Below are 20,825 nucleotides of genomic sequence, written 5' to 3'. Positions count from 1 at the left end.
TAATAAGAAAAAAAGCATTTTTTTCCATTCCTTTATAGAGGTTTCAATAAGGCAAAACATTGTGAAAAAAGTATTTTAGCCATCTAAGGGGAATTAAATTGTAAAAAAACTTATCTGCTCGTATATAAGTCAATACAGCCTTCCTGAAATTTTTAATGCTAAAATTGTATTTTTTGGTTACAGGGATTATGACACATAAATAACTGCAATTATCCCAACATGAAAAATTTGACCCTGATTAGCATGCTTTCCCTATATAGTTACATAGCTGTAAAGTAAAGGTTAATAAATATAAATTAAACAAAAGTAAATAATAATATCATATGAGTTGTTAAAAAAAAATCATAGATTGGGTGTAAAATGACAATTGAGATTATACTAAAATCAGTAGTTCACAATAAAAAAAAAGAAAAGGAATTTACATACAATACTAAAAAAACCCAGAAAACAATACACATATGAAAAGGGTACACACCTCGACATGTGTGATACACACATACAGATTACAGCACAACAGTTTAATCCAAACAAAACAAAATTACTATAGTTTACTAAATAAAAATCCCTTTGCTAAACGTTTATAAATTTAAAAAAAAAGGTGAAAAATATCATATTATAAATAAAATTTACACCTGTTTTTTCTACATTTTCATTTTAAGCACTCATTAATACAGCCTCTGTAACACAAGTGGTAGCATGTTGGCCTTTTATTCAGAGGTCCTGGGTTCGAATCCCAGTCAGGCATGGCATTTTTCATATGCTACATTTTCCAAATTCCATGCACAAGCTTCAAGCTTATACAGCAATATTATCGAGCAAAAAAAAAAAAAAATATATATATATATATATATATATGAATGAATTTAACTGAAACTATTGAATGAGTTATAAAAACTGAGGTATTAAGGTATTACTTGAAATGTAGTTACAAAACACAACACACCAGAGCATGTGAGGATAATTATTAACAAGAATAAAGGAATAGGATAAAAATTCAATAAGATCTTCATTATTAAGATTTTACAAATTCTTAATTTTCAACATAAAATTAAACAAAATAAAAACACATAACATACCTAAATTCCCCCAAAATTTTATTTTTATCTTTTAAAAACAAAAATTAACAATAATAATTATTGTTTTTTATTTAATTATTTAAATTATTGTAAATTAATTTATTAATATCCACATTTAATTCAAGTTAAAGACATATTTGCTTTAATGTAAATTTAAATTCTTACATTATTAATAAAGATCACAAAATCAGGCATGGTCAGTCTGTAATATTGGGTCTTCATAAAATAATGGTGGGGGGGTTTCTGTAATTCAGATCAAGGCAGTAGGGAAATTTTGAGAAGTTATGTCGGTAGCCCTGATATCCTCCAATCCAAAAGTTTGTGTAACACCAGTTTTTGTATTGATGCTGAGGTGTGTTTAGTTTGTTACTATGTTCACTGATCAAGAAAAAGCAAAGTGTGTTTTGCGGCTGGCTAAATTAAAGTCCATAATTTTAGTTCACCGTGCATTTTGATGTGAATATGGAAAACAGCCACCACATGAAAATAATATACAATGTTGCCAAATAGTTTGAAGAGACTGGATTTATTTTAAAAGAAAAATTAACTGGCAGACCATGAGTATCAGACGAAACTGTTGAATGACAAACAGCAATCAGAAATCCTAACAAATCCATCTCTCATCAAGGTCTGAAGTTAGATATTCTGAAAACAACAATTCACAAAGTTTCACATAAAACATTGAAATTACACCCGTACAAAATGCAGCTACTGCAGGAATTGAAACCTGATGAAGAAAGTGTTTCAATATTGCTGTTGAAATTTTACACAAAATTAATGAAAACTAATCGTTTTTACACGATAAAACTTTTACAGATGAAGCTACATTCAATATAAATGAGTGTGTTAACAGACAGAATTCTTGAATATGGGTATTTGAAAACCCCCATGTAATTTTTGAGAAACAACATGACATACCTAAAGTTAATGAGTGGTGTGGTGTGATGAAAAATCTTGTAATTGGACCTTTTTTCTTCGCTGAGAAAACTATTAATGGAAATGTTTATCTCGATATGTTAAACAATTACTGCTTTCCTCAACTGGATGAATTTGAAAACTTACAATGGATTCAATTCCACCAAGATGGCGCATTCCTGTACTTTAATGCATTTGTCAGCCAGGCTTTGAATGGTAAATTTGGAAATCAATGGCTAAGTCGGTAAGTAACTATACCCTGACTTCCAAGGAGTTCAGACCTGATACCTTGCGGGAGTACATAAAAACCATTGTTTATTTGAAAGAAATACATGCTCTACTTCACTTAAAGGAAAGGATTAATGAAGCAATTGTAACCATAGCAGAAGATATGTTAATTCAGGTATGGGGCAGAAACTGAGTAACAATCAGACATTGGCCGAGACTAATGGTGCACATATTGAAATTTATTAGTTATGTAAAAAAACTGTTTGAAGTGACAAATTTGAAAAATAAACATCAACTGTCAAGTATTTTTTTCATTTAATCCATGTTCAAAATCCCACCATTATTTTATAAAGACCCTGTATTATCCTTTTTCAGTCAAAAAAAATTAACCAACATTACAAACCTCAGGGAAAATGTTAATAGTAAAGTAATCTCCTCTTGATTTACTGCGATTCCATCCTTTTGATGCAAGTAAAAGAGTACTGAATTTATCATACATTTGATTCTTATAATGATTAAATTCTGGTCGTTTGCATTTTATTATCACTTTTTCTGGAGACTGTTGTAAAAAAAAAGTAATAATTATTTATTATTAAATAAACTCATGTTCCTGCTATTACATAATCATAGTTACTAAAAATAAAAAGATTAATAATTATGTGAGAGCAATGATTTACATTTATTAATATCAGATAGTGTCACATGTAATTTATTTGTTTAATATATGTGTTGTATATCATCTATTACAAATAAAAAAATTAAACTTAGCAGCTGAGTGAGAAAAAACTTACAGCTGGCACAGCTACTCTACAAAGTGTGTGTGTGTGTGTGTGTGTGTGTGTGTGTGTGTGTGTGTATATATTGCTAATTAATCTGAACACAAGGAATTTTTTGTTTATTTCTATGTTGTGGCTACATTGCTTGATCACAACCATTCTTTAAGTTGTATGTAATGTGGGGTTATTATTCTTAGATTATTTAGAATTTTCATGTAATAAGTAATGTTTTCTTAAATGTTATTTCATTTTTCATTACAAAATTCATATTTTTGTATTTTTTGTTCTGTATCTTGAATATATAATAATGGACATAATTCAAGAATGCGTTTGAAAATTGTTTCTCTTTCTGATCATAAAAGTATGACACAATAAATAGCTTCTGAGTGTGGTGTAGGACTAGGGACAGTGAATGCTATTTTAAAACAATTTAAAGAAACTTGTTCCTTTTCATCTCAATGGAAAGGTAAGTGTGGCTGTGAAAGAAAAACTACTACAGCAAAGCATAAAATCTTGTAGGAATACTTCGTTGCCCTTTGGGAATTTATTATAAGTTGTCAACATTTATTATTATGACAACAGATAAAATAAAGAAAAAAGTCACAAAGTCACCTATAAGTGTTTTGAGGATTGGGAGAAACATACGACACACATTACTGTGTCGCATATTTGGGGATTACTTTGAAATGAGCAATATAAATATTGGAGAATAAGTAAATTCTCCTTGATAAAAATTAAAGTTCTTGTTTTTTTTATTACAGCTGATGTGTGTTTGTGTGTGCATGTGCGCGTGCGCGCATGTATAACTATTTATGCAAATTAATCCACGAGATGTTAGTTATAAAAAGTAACTTTGTTTAGAAAAAGATCATACCTGTACAATTTGTGAATATATAGTAAAATATGCCCTTTATTCTTCCGTTATATAACTTTATGTTCACAATTTGTCATAGATTCATTATGAAACCATAATGAGGTCAATTTTTGTGGTATGGTTCATTTTTGACTATTGTACAAAGATTTTCAATTGGATTTAAGACTGGGGAGTTGCCGGCCACAGGAGCACTTTAATGTTTCAATTTTAGAAAAGTTTTTCCACTTTTTTTGGCAATGTGGCATGGCATCAAATCTTGTAGGAATACTTCGTTACCCTTTGAGAATTTATTATAAGTTGTCACAACCCTTTCCTTCAGAATCTTATATATATATATATATATATATATATATATATATATATATATATATATATATAGTCTTGTATTTGCTGCTCGATCAGGATATTGAGAGGCTGACAATTTAAAATGTTTATATAATTACAATTTATTAGTTAAAGAACATAAGTAAAACAAAGACAAATTAGTAATAATGACAATAGTAATAAAAATAATAATAAGCGAAAATAATAAATAACTCACAATAATAATTAGAATAAGGGCAACAGTAAACAATCATAATAATCACAACCATAACAATAATAATAAATAGTAATCAGTGAAATACATTTAAAACAGAATTTAAAGTAATACAGGTTAGCATGACTGCTAGTCTTAACATTTTTAATAACTAGTCTTGCATTAACAGTAGTACAATAGGTAAGACAAGTATAAAGTTCTTTTATGGCAAATACTCATGTGGTATTTGCAGTAAAAAGTCAGCTTTAACTAGCAATGTGCAAAAAAAAAGACTATTGTGGGCCATGTGTGCCAAAGCACATGCTAACTGAAGCAAAGAAGACTAGAAAACTTATATTTTCCGAGTCACATTTTTATGTTCAGGGGCAAAGATTTGTAAACATTAGAAAAACATCATATGTAAATCCATCACCAACTCATATCCAATAAACATACATAAAAAAAAATGTTTTGGAATTGTTTCACCATTTAAAGGCCCTTCTTCATTATTTCCAGAAGACAGTATGTTGAAAAGTAATAAATTTATATAAATATATATAAAAATTTATAATTGACAACACAAAAAAAAAACAGTAAGTAGAAGCTTACCATTTGACTGAACTTAGCATACTTTTTGTTTGTTTGGTTCTTTAGGGAGCTTCCATTGTAATGAAACAGTTTTGAAACAAATTTTGCTGATACTCAGTTTATAACCCAAAATTGTTTCATATGAACCATAAAAGTTCCTCACCTCTTCAGCAAGTTCTTTAATTATTAATCACATCCAGTTTCACTGGTTGTTGATATGATAGATAATCCAACTCTTTTGTTGTCTTCAGTATTTCTTCATGGTCTTCTTGAAACTGTTTGTACTACTCATAAATCCTTGGTGTCGACATAACATTCTCTCCAAAACGCCTTCTCTAACACCTTCATCACTTCACTGCACTTTATTCCATTTTTAATTCATAATTTAATACAATCTTTTGTTCTGTCATTTTCAAACAAAATAAACTGCCACTTATAAAAAAATATATTCTAATTACGCGGCTGTTAAATTTGAACTGTGTCTAATATGGATGAAAATATTGATTACATTATATACAATGACCATAGTACAGGAAAAAGATACTCAGTTAAAATGATATAGTGTAAAGAATTAAAGTTTTATTTTTTTATCATATCCTGTATGTGTGTATGTTAGAATGTCAATAACTTGAACCAACTGAGACCTACGTAAAAGAATAATACAACATTAAAATAAACTGTGGTAAAGAAATTAATTTTATTGGATGGTAACTTCTTTTTTTTTATTGAGGTAGTCCTTAACTTAAGTATGGTAAAAACAAAACATCAAATACTAAGGTATTGTACAAATTGTATTGACTATTTAAAAAAATAATAATCTGTATAAAAATATATTAAAAGTTGCTTCCTTTAAATGTAGCATGTTTAACAAACTTGACACTTGCATCAAGCTAGATGCAATATGAGTAGACTGTGATGTTACCCTACTTCAATGTAATGTAATTTTTATTAAGACCATCTTCCCTGGACCCAGTTTTTTTACATACTTTAAATTACATTCTTGCTAAAAAGTGTATACCATTGTTATAATTTCTAAACCATAACTTTCTATTTTCCTCAATCTAAACACAGCTATTGAAAGAAAATATTAATCTCATTTAACGTCTGTGCCTCATAAACTTCATTTTGAATATGATGAAACGATGAATTATTTTACATCTGTGAAAAGTCACATTTTTTCTTTGCACTTTGTAATTCAAAAATAGTTTATAATTCAGATTTAATTCATTAAAATTCATCCAACATTTCATGAATATAAAGAAAATGATTTGGATTTCTTATAAAACCCAGAAATATAATTATGTGTCATACACATGAATTATGAATTTATAATTGGTCAAACAGTATAGAATTTTTAAAGATTCATGTTACTGATATTTCCTGCATTTCTTCTCAAGCACAAACACATCTTAATTATGATGTTCTTGCTTTTTACATCTTAAAGACAAATAATTTATGAACAATTTTGTAAAAATTTACAAATTATACTTAACTACAACAATAAATTCAAATGTGTGTATTCAAGTGCTTTTTAAGAGGACTGATGATGCTGATATTAAAAGTATATGTAGAGAGAGTTTACAAAGGTATGACAACTCTTAAATAACTTTCTAACAGTTAACAGTTAAATACAGAGGAATGAAATTTAGCAAATATTGCTACCTTAAAATTATCTATTTTTTGGTCTGAAATCACCAAAGCCCAAACACCCGGGAAAGCAATTAAAAAATTTAAATGGAACATTTTTTTCTTTTTTTTTTGTCTTCAGTCATTTGACTGGTTTGATGCAGCTCTCTAAGATTCCCTATCTAGTGCTAGTCTTTTCATTTTGGCATACCCCCTACATCCTACATCCCTAACAATTTGTTTTACATATTCCAAACGTGGCCTGCTTACGCAAATTTTTCCTTCTACCTGTCCTTCCAATATTAAAGCGACTATTCCAGGATGCCTTAGCATGTGGCCCATACGTCTGTCTCTTCGTTTAGCTATATTTTTCCAAATGCTTCTTTTTTCATCTATTTGCCGTTAACACCTCTTCATTTGTCACTTTATCCACCCATCTGATTTTTAACATTCTCCTGTAGCACCACATTTCAAAAGCTTCTAATCTTTTCTTCTCAGATACTCCGATCATCCAAGTTTCACTTCCATATAAAGCGACACTCCAAACATATACTTTCAAAAATCTTTTCCTGACCTTTAAATTAATTTTTGATGTAAACAAATTATATTTCTGACCGAAGGCTCGTTTCACTTGGGCTATTCGGCATTTTATATCGCTCCTGCTTCGTCCATCTTTAGTAATTCTACTTCCCAAATAACAAAATTCTTCTTCCTCCATAATCTTTTCTCCTCCTATTTTCACATTCAGTGGTCCATCTTTGCTATTTCTACTACATTTCATTACTTTTGTTTTGTTCTTGTTTATTTTCACGCGATAGTTCTTGCGTACATCTATGCCGTTCATTGTTTCTTCTAAATCCTTTTTACTCTCAGCTAGAATTACTATATCATCAGCAAATCGTAGCATCTTTATATTTTCACCTTGTATTGTTACTCCGAATCTAAATTGTTCTCTAACATCATTAACTGCTAGTTTCATGTAAAGATTAAAAATCAACAGGGATAGGGAACATCCTTGTCAGACTCCCTTTCTTATGTTCTTCAATTATTACTGTTGCTGTTTGGTTCCTGTAAATGTTAGCAATTGTTCTTCTATCTCTGTATTTGAACCCTAATTTTTTTTTAAATGTTGAACATTTAATTCCAGTCTACGTTATCGAATGCCTTTTCTAGATCTATAAATGACAAGTATGTTGGCTTGTTTTTCTTTAATCTTCCTTCTACTATTAATCTTCAAATTTACTAATAATCTTAAAATTGCTTCCCCTGTCCCTACACTTTTCCTGAAACCAAATTGGTCTTCTTCTAACCTTCCACTGTCCTCTCAATTTCTCTGTACAGAATTCTAGTTTAGATTTTTGATGCTTCACTAGTTAAACTAGTTGTTATGTATTCTTCATATTTATTTTCTCCTGCTTTCTTTGGTATCATGACTATAACACTCTTTTTGAAGTTTGACGGAACTTTCCCTTTTTCATAAATATTACACACCAGTTTGTATAATTTATCTAAAACTTCCTCACCTGCACTACACAGTAATTCTGCGGGTATTCTGTCTATTCCATGAGCCTTTCTGCCATTCAAATTTTTTAATGCTATCAACGAGTTGATTTCTAAATCTTTGCTTAACCATGATATAATCTATCTGATATCTTGAAGTATCGCCATGCTTTTTCCAAGTGTATATTCTTCTATTATGATTTTTAAATTGAGTGTTGCCAATTACTAAATTATACTTCATGCAAAACTCTATAAGTCGGTCCCCTCTTTCATTCCTTTTGCCCAGCCCGTATTCACCCACTATATTTCCTTCCTTGCCTTTTCCAATGCTTGCATTCCAATCTCCAACTATTATTAAATTTTCATCTCCTTTTACGTGTTTAATTGCTTCATCAATCTCTTCGTATATACACTCTACCTCATCATCATCATCATGGGCGCTTGTAGGCATATAAACGTTAACAATCGTTGTCGGTTTAGGTTTTGATTTTATCCTTATTACAATGATTCTATCGCTATGCATTTTGAAATACTCTACTCTCTTCCCTATCTTCTTGTTCATTACGAATCCTACTCCTGCCTGCCTATTATTTGAAGCTGAGTTAATTATTCAAAAATCACCTGACCAAAAGTCGCCTTCCTCTTCCCACCGAACCTCACTAATTCCTACTACATCCACATTTATCCTATCCATTTCCCTCTTTAAATTTTCTAACCTACCAATCTTTTTTAAACTTCTAACATTCCACGCTCCGACTCGTAGAACGTTATTTTTTAATTTTCTGGTGACCCCTTCCTTAGTAGTCCCCACCCGGAGATCCGAACGGGGTTTACCTCCGGAATATTTTACCAAGGAAGGTGCCTCCATCATTGCTATATGAAAATGCAGAGAGCTACATTTTCTTGGAAAAAAAGCAGCTGTAGTTTTCCATTGCTTTCAGCTGCGCAGTACTCAGAGGACTGAGTGCTGTTGATATGGCCGTTTAAGTCGTCCTGACTTACAACTACTGAAAGAGCTGCTGCCTTCTTTCAAGAATCATTCCTTAGTCTGGCTCTCAACAGATACCTCTCCGATATGGTTGCACCTTCGGTCCAGCTACTCTGTATCACTGAGCACTTAAGCCCCCTCACCAACGGCAAGGTCTCATGATTCATAGAGGATAAATTTAAAATTTAGATATTAATATTTTAAAGGACACTAAAAAACAAAATACTGACATAAAAATTTAGGGCTAGACAGCTCTAACCAAAATTTCATGTTTTTACACAGCTACTTTCAAAAAAGGGCAGATTCAACACCCTCAGTAGTTAGTCTTATTATTCCAAATAAAGGAAGTTTCAAGGAAGGAGGATTTGTTAATTTTATTTTTTAGTATTTAACTTTTGAAAAATTATTTTTATTGGTTATTAGTCATATATGTTAATATCTGAATACAAAAATATGTATTTCATCAAAACATGTCTATCACACCTGACTAATTAATAAATCTTAATTTTTAAATACTACTCATTTTTTGCTGCTTTTTTCTTTCTTATAAATGCTTTTAAAATGCAAAGATAGTAAAGAATCTGATACACTAATTGTTAAAATTGAATTTCTGTGTATGTGTGTTTAACAACAGGGTATCTAATTATCATTCTTTTATAAAATGCTAATAAATAATAAGATAGAATTTACATATCAGACATGTAAGCGTAGTATATTTGACTGAGTAGAATGAACTAAAATAAAGTTTCGGCAAAACAATAAGTTTTAAAAAGAGAAGAAAAAATCATAAAATTACAAAATTTTTGCATTCTGAAAAGAGAATTACTCTACACAGCTAATCACAATACATTGTAAATCATGTTTCTAAACAAGCCAGATCAATCTAGTACATGAGAAGTAGGAAAAGACTTCACTTTTTCAGATTTTTTTTTAGTAAGCAACACCCTGCATAATGCTGTTGCTTTGTAGTGTTGCCTTTAAGATCAATTTAAGAATAGAAGTATTATATTCTAACTTACTATCAACACCAAATATATAAATACTTTTTGTTAAGCATTTGCTAATATTGCAATACACTCAGCTCCCCCCCCCCCCTATTTAGAACTTCTGTTTTCTATACAGAAGAAAACTCTGAATCAGTCTTTCAAAACTTTTTACAATGACCAATTAAATGGGACTGGAATTTGTTTATGAATAAGAAAAATTATTGCATTCAAATTTTGAGGAACTAACAATGAGGAGAAATAAGCTTTTAGAAATTGTGAGGTAATTCACTTTAAAAGAACTAGTTGAGCCTGAAATAGATTAAAAAATATTTGCATAAAGATGTGAAAACTGGATTAGAAGTAAGTATGTAAGTTACACAGCCTGTACAATTACATAAATATACACTCAATTTCACATTCTCTTCATTCCACCTAACTGAAAAAAATTCTTCCACTCGCTTAACAAATTGTAACCTACTAGAACTTTAACATAAAATATATTACTATAAGAAAAATCATAATCTCTGACTAGTGTAAACTGCAACACACTCAGCAGTTGTGATTTTTTTTCATCAATGAAGGACAACATTAGTAATTATTAATTTTAATTTGGTTATAAGTTTAAACTGAAGACAAGGATAAGGGTTTCAAAAATGTAGTTTTCATAAAATATTTTGCATTCATCTTATAATTAATATTTATTCAGAAATCATAACAGTAAGTTAAAGTATATATACAAACGCATAAAGAGTAAATTTGAATCAATAATATTTAATTAACAGTTACAATTATTGGAGTGCATACAGCTAATCTTTCTTTTTCTGTTTAGCTTCTGGAACCACCTTAAAGTATTACTTCAGAGGATGACTGAAGATGTTATGTATGTATGAATGAAGTGTAGTCTTGTACAGTCACATGTCAACCATTCCTCAGACATGTGATTAATTGAAACCAAACCACTAAAGAACACTGGTATCCATGATCTAGTATTCATGTCTGTATAAAAGTAACTGCCTTTACTAGAATTTGAACCTTAGAACTCTCAAACTCGAAATCCGCTGATTTGCGATGAGTTCGTCACTAGACCAACCCACCAGGTTGGTCACTTCATTTACATTCATACATCATACTCATTCATCCTCTGAAGTAATACCTCACGGTGGTTCCAGAAGCTATACAGAAAAAAAAGAAAAAAGAAAAAGAGTGCATATATCCAGTAATTTATAAGCAACGTCAAATGAAAAATAATTCTTTTTTATACTTTTTTTCAATTAACAAAAAATCTGATGTGACCACATTACCTTCTTGTATGCCTATTAAATTACATATATTTTTTTATATACTTATATTTATTATTACATTAAACATTTTTTTTATTGAATTATTATTTATTGTAAAACCTTCAATCACAGGTTAATAATTATTAATAAATCAATGTATTTAAATTAAAAGCAACTATTGTAATCGCGTACGTAAAAACTAGAAACATTTACAAATATTTTTCATTTGGAATTTAAAAAAAATACTTTTAAACCTTGACTGCTTACCTTAATAAAAGTAGTTTGTTGTTTTACAACTTTAGGTTCAGGTAAAACTATATCTTCTTGAGGTATGTCTGGTGATTTATCACTGTATAAAACATCAAATATTTTCTCTTCAGATTTATTACACAGAACCTAAAACATGACACAAATATAATCATATACTTATTAACATAACTGCCTAAATTAAATAAGATTTTATTACATATCTAACTTCACACAGTAGTGATAACCTCACCATCATACATTTTAAACTTACAAATACACAAAATATTATTGTACACTATTATGAATAAATAAACAATCCTACTATCAAATAATTAAGAAATAAAACTCCAAAATTATGAAACAACAAACCAAATTAAATTTTGGATATATGGCATTTGAAATAACTTACTTAAATGTTTTTTCGTTAACCTCTGGGATCACTGTTAGATACCGCTTAAGAGGATGAGATGAATGACAAGTGGCATGTGAAAATGTCATGCCTGACCGGGATTCGAACCTGAGACCTCTGGATGAAAGGTTGAGACGCTACCAATCGCACCACGGATGCCAACTCCTTGCTTACTTTAATATTTAATGTATGTAAACATCACCTATTTTTTTGATCAACTTAAGTAATTTTAAAGATTTATAGTTTTAAATAATTACACCACTAATCATCATGAAAGAAAAATAATTAAAAACTGTTTCAATTTTTTTTAAATCGATGCAGTGAAGGTTGTATTCAAATACTACTTTACACAGTTTGTGCAATCGGTGATGTCAACCTAAGTATGTCATTATTTTAAAATTTAATTTGGTGGTTCATAAATTTATTTTTATTTTTACAGTTAAACACATAAATAAAATTTGTCTAAATACAGTAATTCGTTTTATTGTTATAAATTTCTATTATAACTAAATTATTTTCATGGTTTGAGATTAATTTATTTTTCAATAAAAGCTCTACCATATTAAAATTTTCTGCATAAACGTTTTTGGAAAAAAATTTTCTGTACTAACTTTTTTGAATAAACCCCACTTGGTTGGTCTAGATGTAAATTCGTCATCATAAATTACTCTTTAACACCTGATTTTCATAGTCAAAGGTTCTGAGGTTCAAATTCTAGTAAGAGTTAGTTACTTTTATACAAATTTAAATTCTAGACAATGGATACTGGTGTAATTTGATGGTTGGGATTAAACTGACCAAAAATCTCATGTATGGTTGGCCTGAGTCTGTACAAAACTACACCTTATTTACATGGCATACATATCATCTCCACCTCATTTGTCCATGGGAAGGAGGTTGCTTATTGTTCACTAGTTGAACAGATTGCAACGTACACATAGAAATAATTTTAAAAAAATTTAAAGCCCTGAAATGTTCACTATTAGGCTTAAAACATCTGATAGTTTTATCTGTATATGTAATTTCAATGGTGATATTTAATCTTATATATTTCACAAAATTTTTATACAAAGTTTGTATCCCATTTGAATTTAATGATTAAATATTTTTGTTTGTATGCTAATGTTTGTATTCATTGTTTCCATTACAAACTTTTAATATGGTTTCTATAACTTTCAAATTTGTACCCTAAAAAATTACCTTTCTTTGTTAACTTCATTAACAGATAATAATGTTGCCTTATGAAGACTGTTTTTGATTTTATTTATTATAAGTAATATTAAATATAAAAATAAATTTAAATATTATGATAAAAATCCTGCATGCTCATTTCCCAGAAAACAAGTCATCACAACTCAACTGAGAATAACTATAACTTCAGCCATGTACATCTCATATTGAAAAAGGAGTGAAATCTATATGAATATTGCAAGGATTATGAATCACTAAATCATATTATTACAGACTGGCCACAATGTTCAGCATTTTAAAAAAATTAGGGTTCAAATACAGAGATAGCAGAACAATTGCTAACATGTACAGGAACCAAACAGCAACAGTAACAATTGAACAACATAAGAAAGAAGCCGTAATAAGAAAGGGAGTCTGACAAGGATGTTCCCTATCTCCGTTACTTTTTAATCTTTACATGGAACTAACAGTTAATGATGTTAAAGAACAATTTAGATTCGGAGTAACAGTACAAGGTGAAAAGATAAAGATGCTACGATTACAAAACAAAAGTAATGAAATGTAGTAGAAATAACAAAGATGGACCGCTGAATGTGAAAATAGGAGGAGAAAAGATTATGGAGGTAGAAGAATTTTGTTATTTGGGAAGTAGAATTACTAAAGATGGACGAAGCAGGAGCGATATAAAATGCCGAATAGCACAAGCTAAACGAGCCTTCAATAAAAAATATAATTTGTTTACATCAAAAATTAATTTAAAGGTCAGGAAAAGATTTTTGAAAGTATATGTTTGGAGTGTCGCTTTATATGGAAGTGAAACTTGGATGATCGGAGTATCTGAGAAGAAAAGATTAGAAGCTTTTGAAATGTGGTGCTACAGGAGAATGTTAAAAATCAGATGGGTGGATAAAGTGACAAATGAAGAGGTGTTAACGGCAAATAGATGAAAAAAGAAGCATTTGGAAAAATATAGCTAAAAGAAGAGACAGACGTATGGGCCACATGCTAAGGCATCCTGGAATAGTCGCTTTAATATTGGAAGGACAGGTAGAAGGAAAAAATTGCGTAAGCAGGCCACGTTTGGAATATGTAAAACAAATTGTTAGGGATGTAGGATGTAGGGGGTATGCCAAAATGAAAAGACTAGCACTAGATAGGGAATCTTGGAGAGCTGCATCAAACCAGTCAAATGACTGAAGACAAAAAAAAAGAAAAAGGCCACACTACCAAACAGAAAGAATGAAACACAAGATGCCTCAATATCTAGAAAACTACTTAATCTGACAAATTGTGAGAAAAATGAATTATCTTAATTTTAAGCAGTATATATAAATGCCTCCTCTATGAATCATGAGACCTTGCCGTTGGTGAGGGGGCTTGAGTGCTCAGGGATACAGAGTAGCTGGACCGAAGGTGCAATCATATCGGAGAGGTATCTGTTGAGAGCCAGACTAACAAATGATTCCTGAAAGAGGGCAGCAGCTCTTTCAGTAGTTGTTAGGGGCGTGAGTCACAATGACAACGGCCGTATCAACATCAACATCACTCAGTCCTCTGAGTACTGCGCAGCTGAAAGCAATGGAAAACTACAGCTGCTTTTTTTCCAAGAAAATGTGGCTCTCTGCATTTTCACATAGCAATAATGGAGGCGCCTTCCTTGGTAAAATATTCCGGAGGTAAAATAGTCCCCCGTTCGGATCTCCGGGTGGGGACTACTAAGGAAGGGGTCACCAGAAAATTAAAAAATAACATTCTACGAGTCGGAGCGTGGAATGTTAGAAGCTTGAAAAAGGTTGGTAGGCTAGAAAATTTAAAAAGGGAAATGGGTAGGACAAATGTGGATATAGTAGGAATTAGTGAGGTTCAGTGGGAAGAGGAAGGCGACTTTTGGTCAGGTGATTTTAGAGTAATTAACTCAGCGTCGAATAATGGGCAGGCAGGAGTAGGTTTCGTGATGAACAAGAAGATAGGGAGGAGAGTGGAGTATTTCAAAACGCATAGCGATAGAATCATTGTAATAAGGATAAAATCAAAACCTAAACCGACAACGATTGTTAACGTTTATATGCTGACAAGCGCCCATGATGATGATGAGGTAGAGTGTGTATACGAAGAGATTAATGAAGCAATTAAACACGTAAAAGGAGATGAAAATTTAATAATAGTTGGAGATTGGAATGCAAGCATTGGAAAAGGCAAGGAAGGAAATATAGTGGGTGAATACGGGCTGGGCAGAAGGAATGAAAGAGGGGACTGACTTATAGAGTTTTGCACGAAGTATAATTTAGTAATTGCCAACACCCAATTTAAAAATCATAATAGAAGAATATACACTTGGAAAAAGCCAGGCAATACTGCAAGGTATCAGATAGATTATATCATGGTTAAGCAAAGATTTAGAAATCAACTCGTTGACTGCAAAACTTACCCTGGAGCAGACATTGATAGCGACCATAATTTGGTGATAATGAAATGTAGATTGGGGTTTAAAAACCTGAAGAAAAGTTGTCAGCTGAATCGGTGGAATTTAGAGAAGCTTGAGGAAGAGGAGGTAAAGAAGATTTTTGAGGAGGACATCGCAAGAGGTCTGAGTAAAAAAGATAAGGTAGAAAATGTAGAAGAAGAATGGGAGAATGTTAAAAAGGAAATTCTTAAATCAGCAGAAGCAAACTTAGGCGGAATAAAGAGAACTGGTAGAAAACCTTGGGTTTCAGACGATATATTGCAGCTGATGGATGAACGTAGAAAATATAAGAATGCTAATAATGAAGAAAGTAAAAGGAACTATCGGCAATTAAGAAATGCTATAAAAAGGAAGTGCAAACTGGCGAAAGAAGAGTGGATTAAAGAAAAGTGTTCAGAAGTGGAAAGAGAAATGAACATTGGTAAAATAGACGGAGCATACAGGAAAGTTAAGGAAAATTTTGGGGTACATAAATTAAAATCTAATAATGTGTTAAACAAAGATGGTACACCAATATATAATACGAAAGGTAAAGTCGATATATGGGTGGAATATATTGAAGAGTTATACGGAGGAAATGAATTAGAAAATGGTTTTATAGAGGAAGAAGAGGAAGTTGAGGAGGATGAAATGGGAGAAACAATACTGAGATCTGAATTTAAGAGAGCATTAAAAGATTTAAATGGCAGAAAGGCTCCTGGAATAGACGGAATACCTGTAGAATTACTGTGCAGTGCAGGTGAGGAAGCGATTGATAGATTATACAAACTGGTGTGTAATATTTATGAAAAAGGGGAATTTCCGTCAGACTTCAAAAAAAGTGTTATAGTTATGATACCAAAGAAAGCAGGGGCAGATAAATGTGAAGAATATAGAACAATTAGTTTAACTAGACATGCATCAAAAATCTTAACTAGAATTTTATACAGAAGAATTGAAAGGAGAGTGGACGAAGTGTTAGGAGAAGACCAATTTGGTTTCAGGAAAAGTATAGGGACAAGGGAAGCAATTTTAGGCCTCAGATTAATAGTAGAAGATTAAAGAAAAACAAACCAACATACTTAGCGTTTATAGACCTAGAAAAGGCTTTCGATAATGTAGATTGGAATAAAATGTTCAGCATTTTAAAAAAATTAGGGTTCAAATACAGAAACAGAAGAACAATTGCTAACATGTACAGGAACCCAACAGCAACAATAACAATTGAAGAACATAAGAAAGAAGCCCTAATAAGAAAGGGAGTCCGACAAGGCTGTTCTCTATCTCCGTTACTTTTTAATCTTTACATGGAACTAGCAGTTAATGATGTTAAAGAACAATTTAGATTCGGAGTAACAGTACAAGGTGAAAAGATAAAGATGCTATGATTTGCTGATGATATAGTAATTCTAGCCGAGAGTAAAAAGGATTTAGAAGAAACAATGAACGGAATAGATGAAGTCCTACGCAAGAACTATCGCATGAAAATAAACAAGAACAAAACAAAAGTAATGAAATGTAGTAGAAATAACAAAGATGGACCACTGAATGTGAAAATAGGAGGAGAAAAGATTATGGAGGTAGAAGAATTTTGTTATTTGGGAAGTAGAATTAATAAAGATGGACGAAGCAGGAGCGATATAAAATGCTGAATGGCACAAGCTAAACGAGCCTTCAGTAAGAAATATAATTTGTTTACATCAAAAATTAATTTAAATCTCAGGAAAAGATTTTTGAAAGTGTATGTTTGGAGTGTCGCTTTATATGGAAGTGAAACTTGGACAATCGGAGTATCTGAGAAGAAAAGATTAGAAGCTTTTGAAATGTGGTGCTATAGGAGAATGTTAAAAATCAGATGGGTGGATAAAGTGACAAATGAAGAGGTATTGCGGAAAATAGATGAAGAAAGAAGCATTTGGAAAAATATAGTTAAAAGAAGAGACAGACTTATAGGCCACATACTAAGGCATCCTGGAATAGTCGCTTTAATATCGGAAGGACAGGTAGAAGGGAAAAATTGTGTAGGCAGGCCACGTTTGGAGTATGTAAAACAAATTGTTGAGGATGTAGGATGTAGAGGGTATACTGAAATGAAACGACTAGCACTAGATAGGGAATCTTGGAGAGCTGCATCAAACCAGTCAAATGACTGAAGACAAAAAAAAAAAAAAATATATAAATGTGAATTATAAATAACAAATTCTAATTAAACATGTCTTCTAAATACTTGTTAAACCCCTGAATTGTACATAATGCTATGAGCAGCATTCTGTAATTTAAAATTATATGCATGTGACTCACTAGGTGTTGCTAATAAGATTGAGGCGACATTAAAAAAATATATATATATGTATAAGAATAATTTTAAATACATAAATAATTACACAAATTCATTACACAACTTTAAAAGAACCAAACAAAATTTGTTATATTCCTTTAACATTCCACTCATAAAAATAAAATTAACACTTAACTGCATTTAAACCAATAATAAAAATAAAATAACACATCTGATTATATTTATTTAAAAGTAGGTGTCTAAAACATATAATTCAAAGAAAAAGATTATTAAAATTTGCACATAGGAATGACAAACTTCAAAAATGCTTTCAGAAACATTTACAAGCACTTAAATACATTAAAAATCTAATCATTCTGATTTCTAAAGGAAAATAAAAACATATATTCAGGTATACAAAACATGTCAATAATCAACAGTAATAAGTTAGAGCTATAGCATCTAGTCTTAAAGAAATATACAATATAACAGCAATGAAAATGTAATTAATGAACAGTAAAATGTAAACATAATCACAGCACTATATGAATTTAAAAGATTAAAAAATGTATACTTAAGCGATTAGAAATATTTCAATAACTGATAGTAAACACATTTTAATAACTTTAATATTTTTTCAACTGTTTCTTTATAAAAAAAAGTAAAACTAATATGTGAAAAAATAAATGAAACTAAATAATTATAGTTTCTTGCTAGGATCAAATTTGCTAAACTATAAAGAAAATTAAACTTTTAGTTTTTAAATTTTGGTTCGTTGGTTAAACAGAAAACACTTTTGTAGCAAAATATGACAAGTAACACGAGGAGCATTTCAAACGGTGCTAACTTTGAATTAGTTATTATTTCATCATGTTATTAATTATTTTATTTAATTAATGGCTTAAGGATTGACAACTGTAATTTTAATAATTTTCTACTTTTGTAATTAAAATACAATCAAACGAAAAGATTAATTTCTACTGTGTAAAACGTAAAAGTTACATACACGTAAAACTGTTTGATATAAACGGATATTTTTTCCGAATAACCAGTGGGTAAATACTGGAATAAAATGGACTAAATTACTAAAATATACCAAATCGATAATACTTCAACTGTAGCAATTAAAAGTAGTATCTAGTGTGTTCAAAAACTTTTTACGATTAAATATATAAACGCAAATGCAAGAAATATAAATAGCACATATAACAAAATTCAAACACAACATGCACATTTAAGAAGTGTAATGTTTTAAAGAAAATACGAACCCAATAAATTGAAATTATAACAAAACAGTACAAAATAACTTACTGAACGTAGCACTAAGTTCCTAATTGTGTTGTGGGTTTGTGAAATCTTCAAAGGACTTCCTAAAAACAGCTTTGAGGCACTTCTAGAAAACACATTGTAAGACATGTCTGTCAATAGCATTTGAGAAAAAAAATTGCACATAAACTTAACCTAAATCCAATGTAACGTATAAAAACATAACCTCACATTATTACAAGCAGTGTTACACCTGAATAATACCCCAACTAAGTTTTGCGAGAACCAAAGGAACATGAGAAGGAATCAAGACGGAAATCAAAGAAAGTTTTAATGTTCAAGTTCGTTCGCTTTATTTTTCTTAAGTTTTTGATTTAGCTGAAAAAATAAATTCTTGAATGTCGTTTCTTATAATTTCTAAGTATAGAGGCATCAAAAGCTTTGTACTTACTCGTTGTAGCACGAGTCTGTGAAAGAAAATAAGAAAAACATTTTTTTAAACGTTGGAATTTCAAAGGATTTTAGATATAACTAATAAATTATTCGGAAGTTGAATGATTATATTAGTGAAGCATTATTCGGAACCTACCATTAATACTTTAGAACCATATCCTGATTACCAACAGGAAATTATTTGTAAATCAAGTGAGGTTAAAAGGCCCGGATTTACCCGCACTTCAGCCGTAGTTATATATCTCCAGTATCCTCAGGATGGAGATCTAACATTGTCAGACGAACACCCACTTTGGAGAAGAATTTATCTATCTCGGAGGAACTCCAATGCGAGGATTCAATTTCATCTTCAATTTCCCTTCGGGCAGCAAACGTCCGTCTCGCTTAGAATTACTCGGGAGATCACAGAACTTTTACCGAGGTGGGAACATCACATGATATTTTGTGTTCATAAAGTTTAATAATCCTACAAATAAATTGACTTTCAACAGTTATTAAATAGCCACATCAAAACAATTAAATGCCTTCTAAAAGCACAACACGCTTATTCCTGGATTTCTGTTACGTATGGAAGTATATAACTGAACTATAAACGTTTAAGTAAAATCCCATTGGACGTATAGTATAAATTTACTACAGACAGAAATGATTTTATCATCTGGTAAAGGCATTATAGACTCTATTGTCAAGACGTCAACAATCGTCTTGAGAGAATTGATGTTTTCTCTCAATTTCAACTATATGAAGCAGCACCAACTAATGCTATAAAACATGTTTCCGACATTTGGAGAACAAGATCAGAACTCTTTGACCTCAAGTTCAAACCTATGTAGTCTAATAATTGGTATGATTCTTTAAGAATAAAAAATGATTACATACCATGTCTTTACAAGCTGTGATTCATTATAAGATGTCATTCCTTACGTCTAAACCTTTTTCCCAACTCAACAGAATACTGGTGCAGGAGTTTAAAGTTTAATCTAATAATTGATGGTTAATCCTGTTACTTGATAAATATGTAACAAAAGAGAAAGAAATACATTATTTGATTTTCACAAAAAAATTAAATTAAAAAACCAAATTGTATTTTTCAAATAATTTTTTTGTGAAAAATTTATTTAATTTTTGTTTTTTTGTCTAATCAGATTCAGGATTTGAAGCTAGTCATCAGACTTGGCATTT

The 20,825-nt window shown here is 30.6% G+C and overlaps 1 protein-coding gene across 3 annotated transcripts in view; it reads right to left on the bottom strand.

Moving 5' to 3' along the window:
• Positions 1 to 20,160, bottom strand: part of Dbp21E2 (putative ATP-dependent RNA helicase Dbp21E2) — a 55,092-nt gene extending 34,932 nt beyond the window's left edge. Inside the window, exons 1-3 of one of the 3 annotated variants that reach the window (XM_075369138.1) lie at positions 19,780 to 20,160; positions 11,622 to 11,750; positions 2,623 to 2,778 (exon numbers count right to left, since the gene is read on the bottom strand). In XM_075369138.1, coding sequence (XP_075225253.1) covers positions 2,623 to 2,778; positions 11,622 to 11,750; positions 19,780 to 19,782 — 288 coding nt within the window. In that variant the 5' untranslated portion in view covers positions 19,783 to 20,160. Of the gene's footprint in view, positions 1 to 2,622; positions 2,779 to 11,621; positions 11,751 to 19,235; positions 19,724 to 19,779 lie in introns of those variants that run through there. The other 2 variants (XM_075369139.1, XM_075369137.1) reach the window with 2 other exon arrangements.
• Positions 20,161 to 20,825: the final 665 nt, after the last annotated feature.

This window comes from Lycorma delicatula, chromosome 6 (assembly GCF_047948215.1).
Source record: "Lycorma delicatula isolate Av1 chromosome 6, ASM4794821v1, whole genome shotgun sequence".
Classification (NCBI taxonomy): domain Eukaryota; kingdom Metazoa; phylum Arthropoda; class Insecta; order Hemiptera; family Fulgoridae; genus Lycorma; species Lycorma delicatula.
This window is presented reverse-complemented; position numbering and strand designations above follow the sequence as displayed.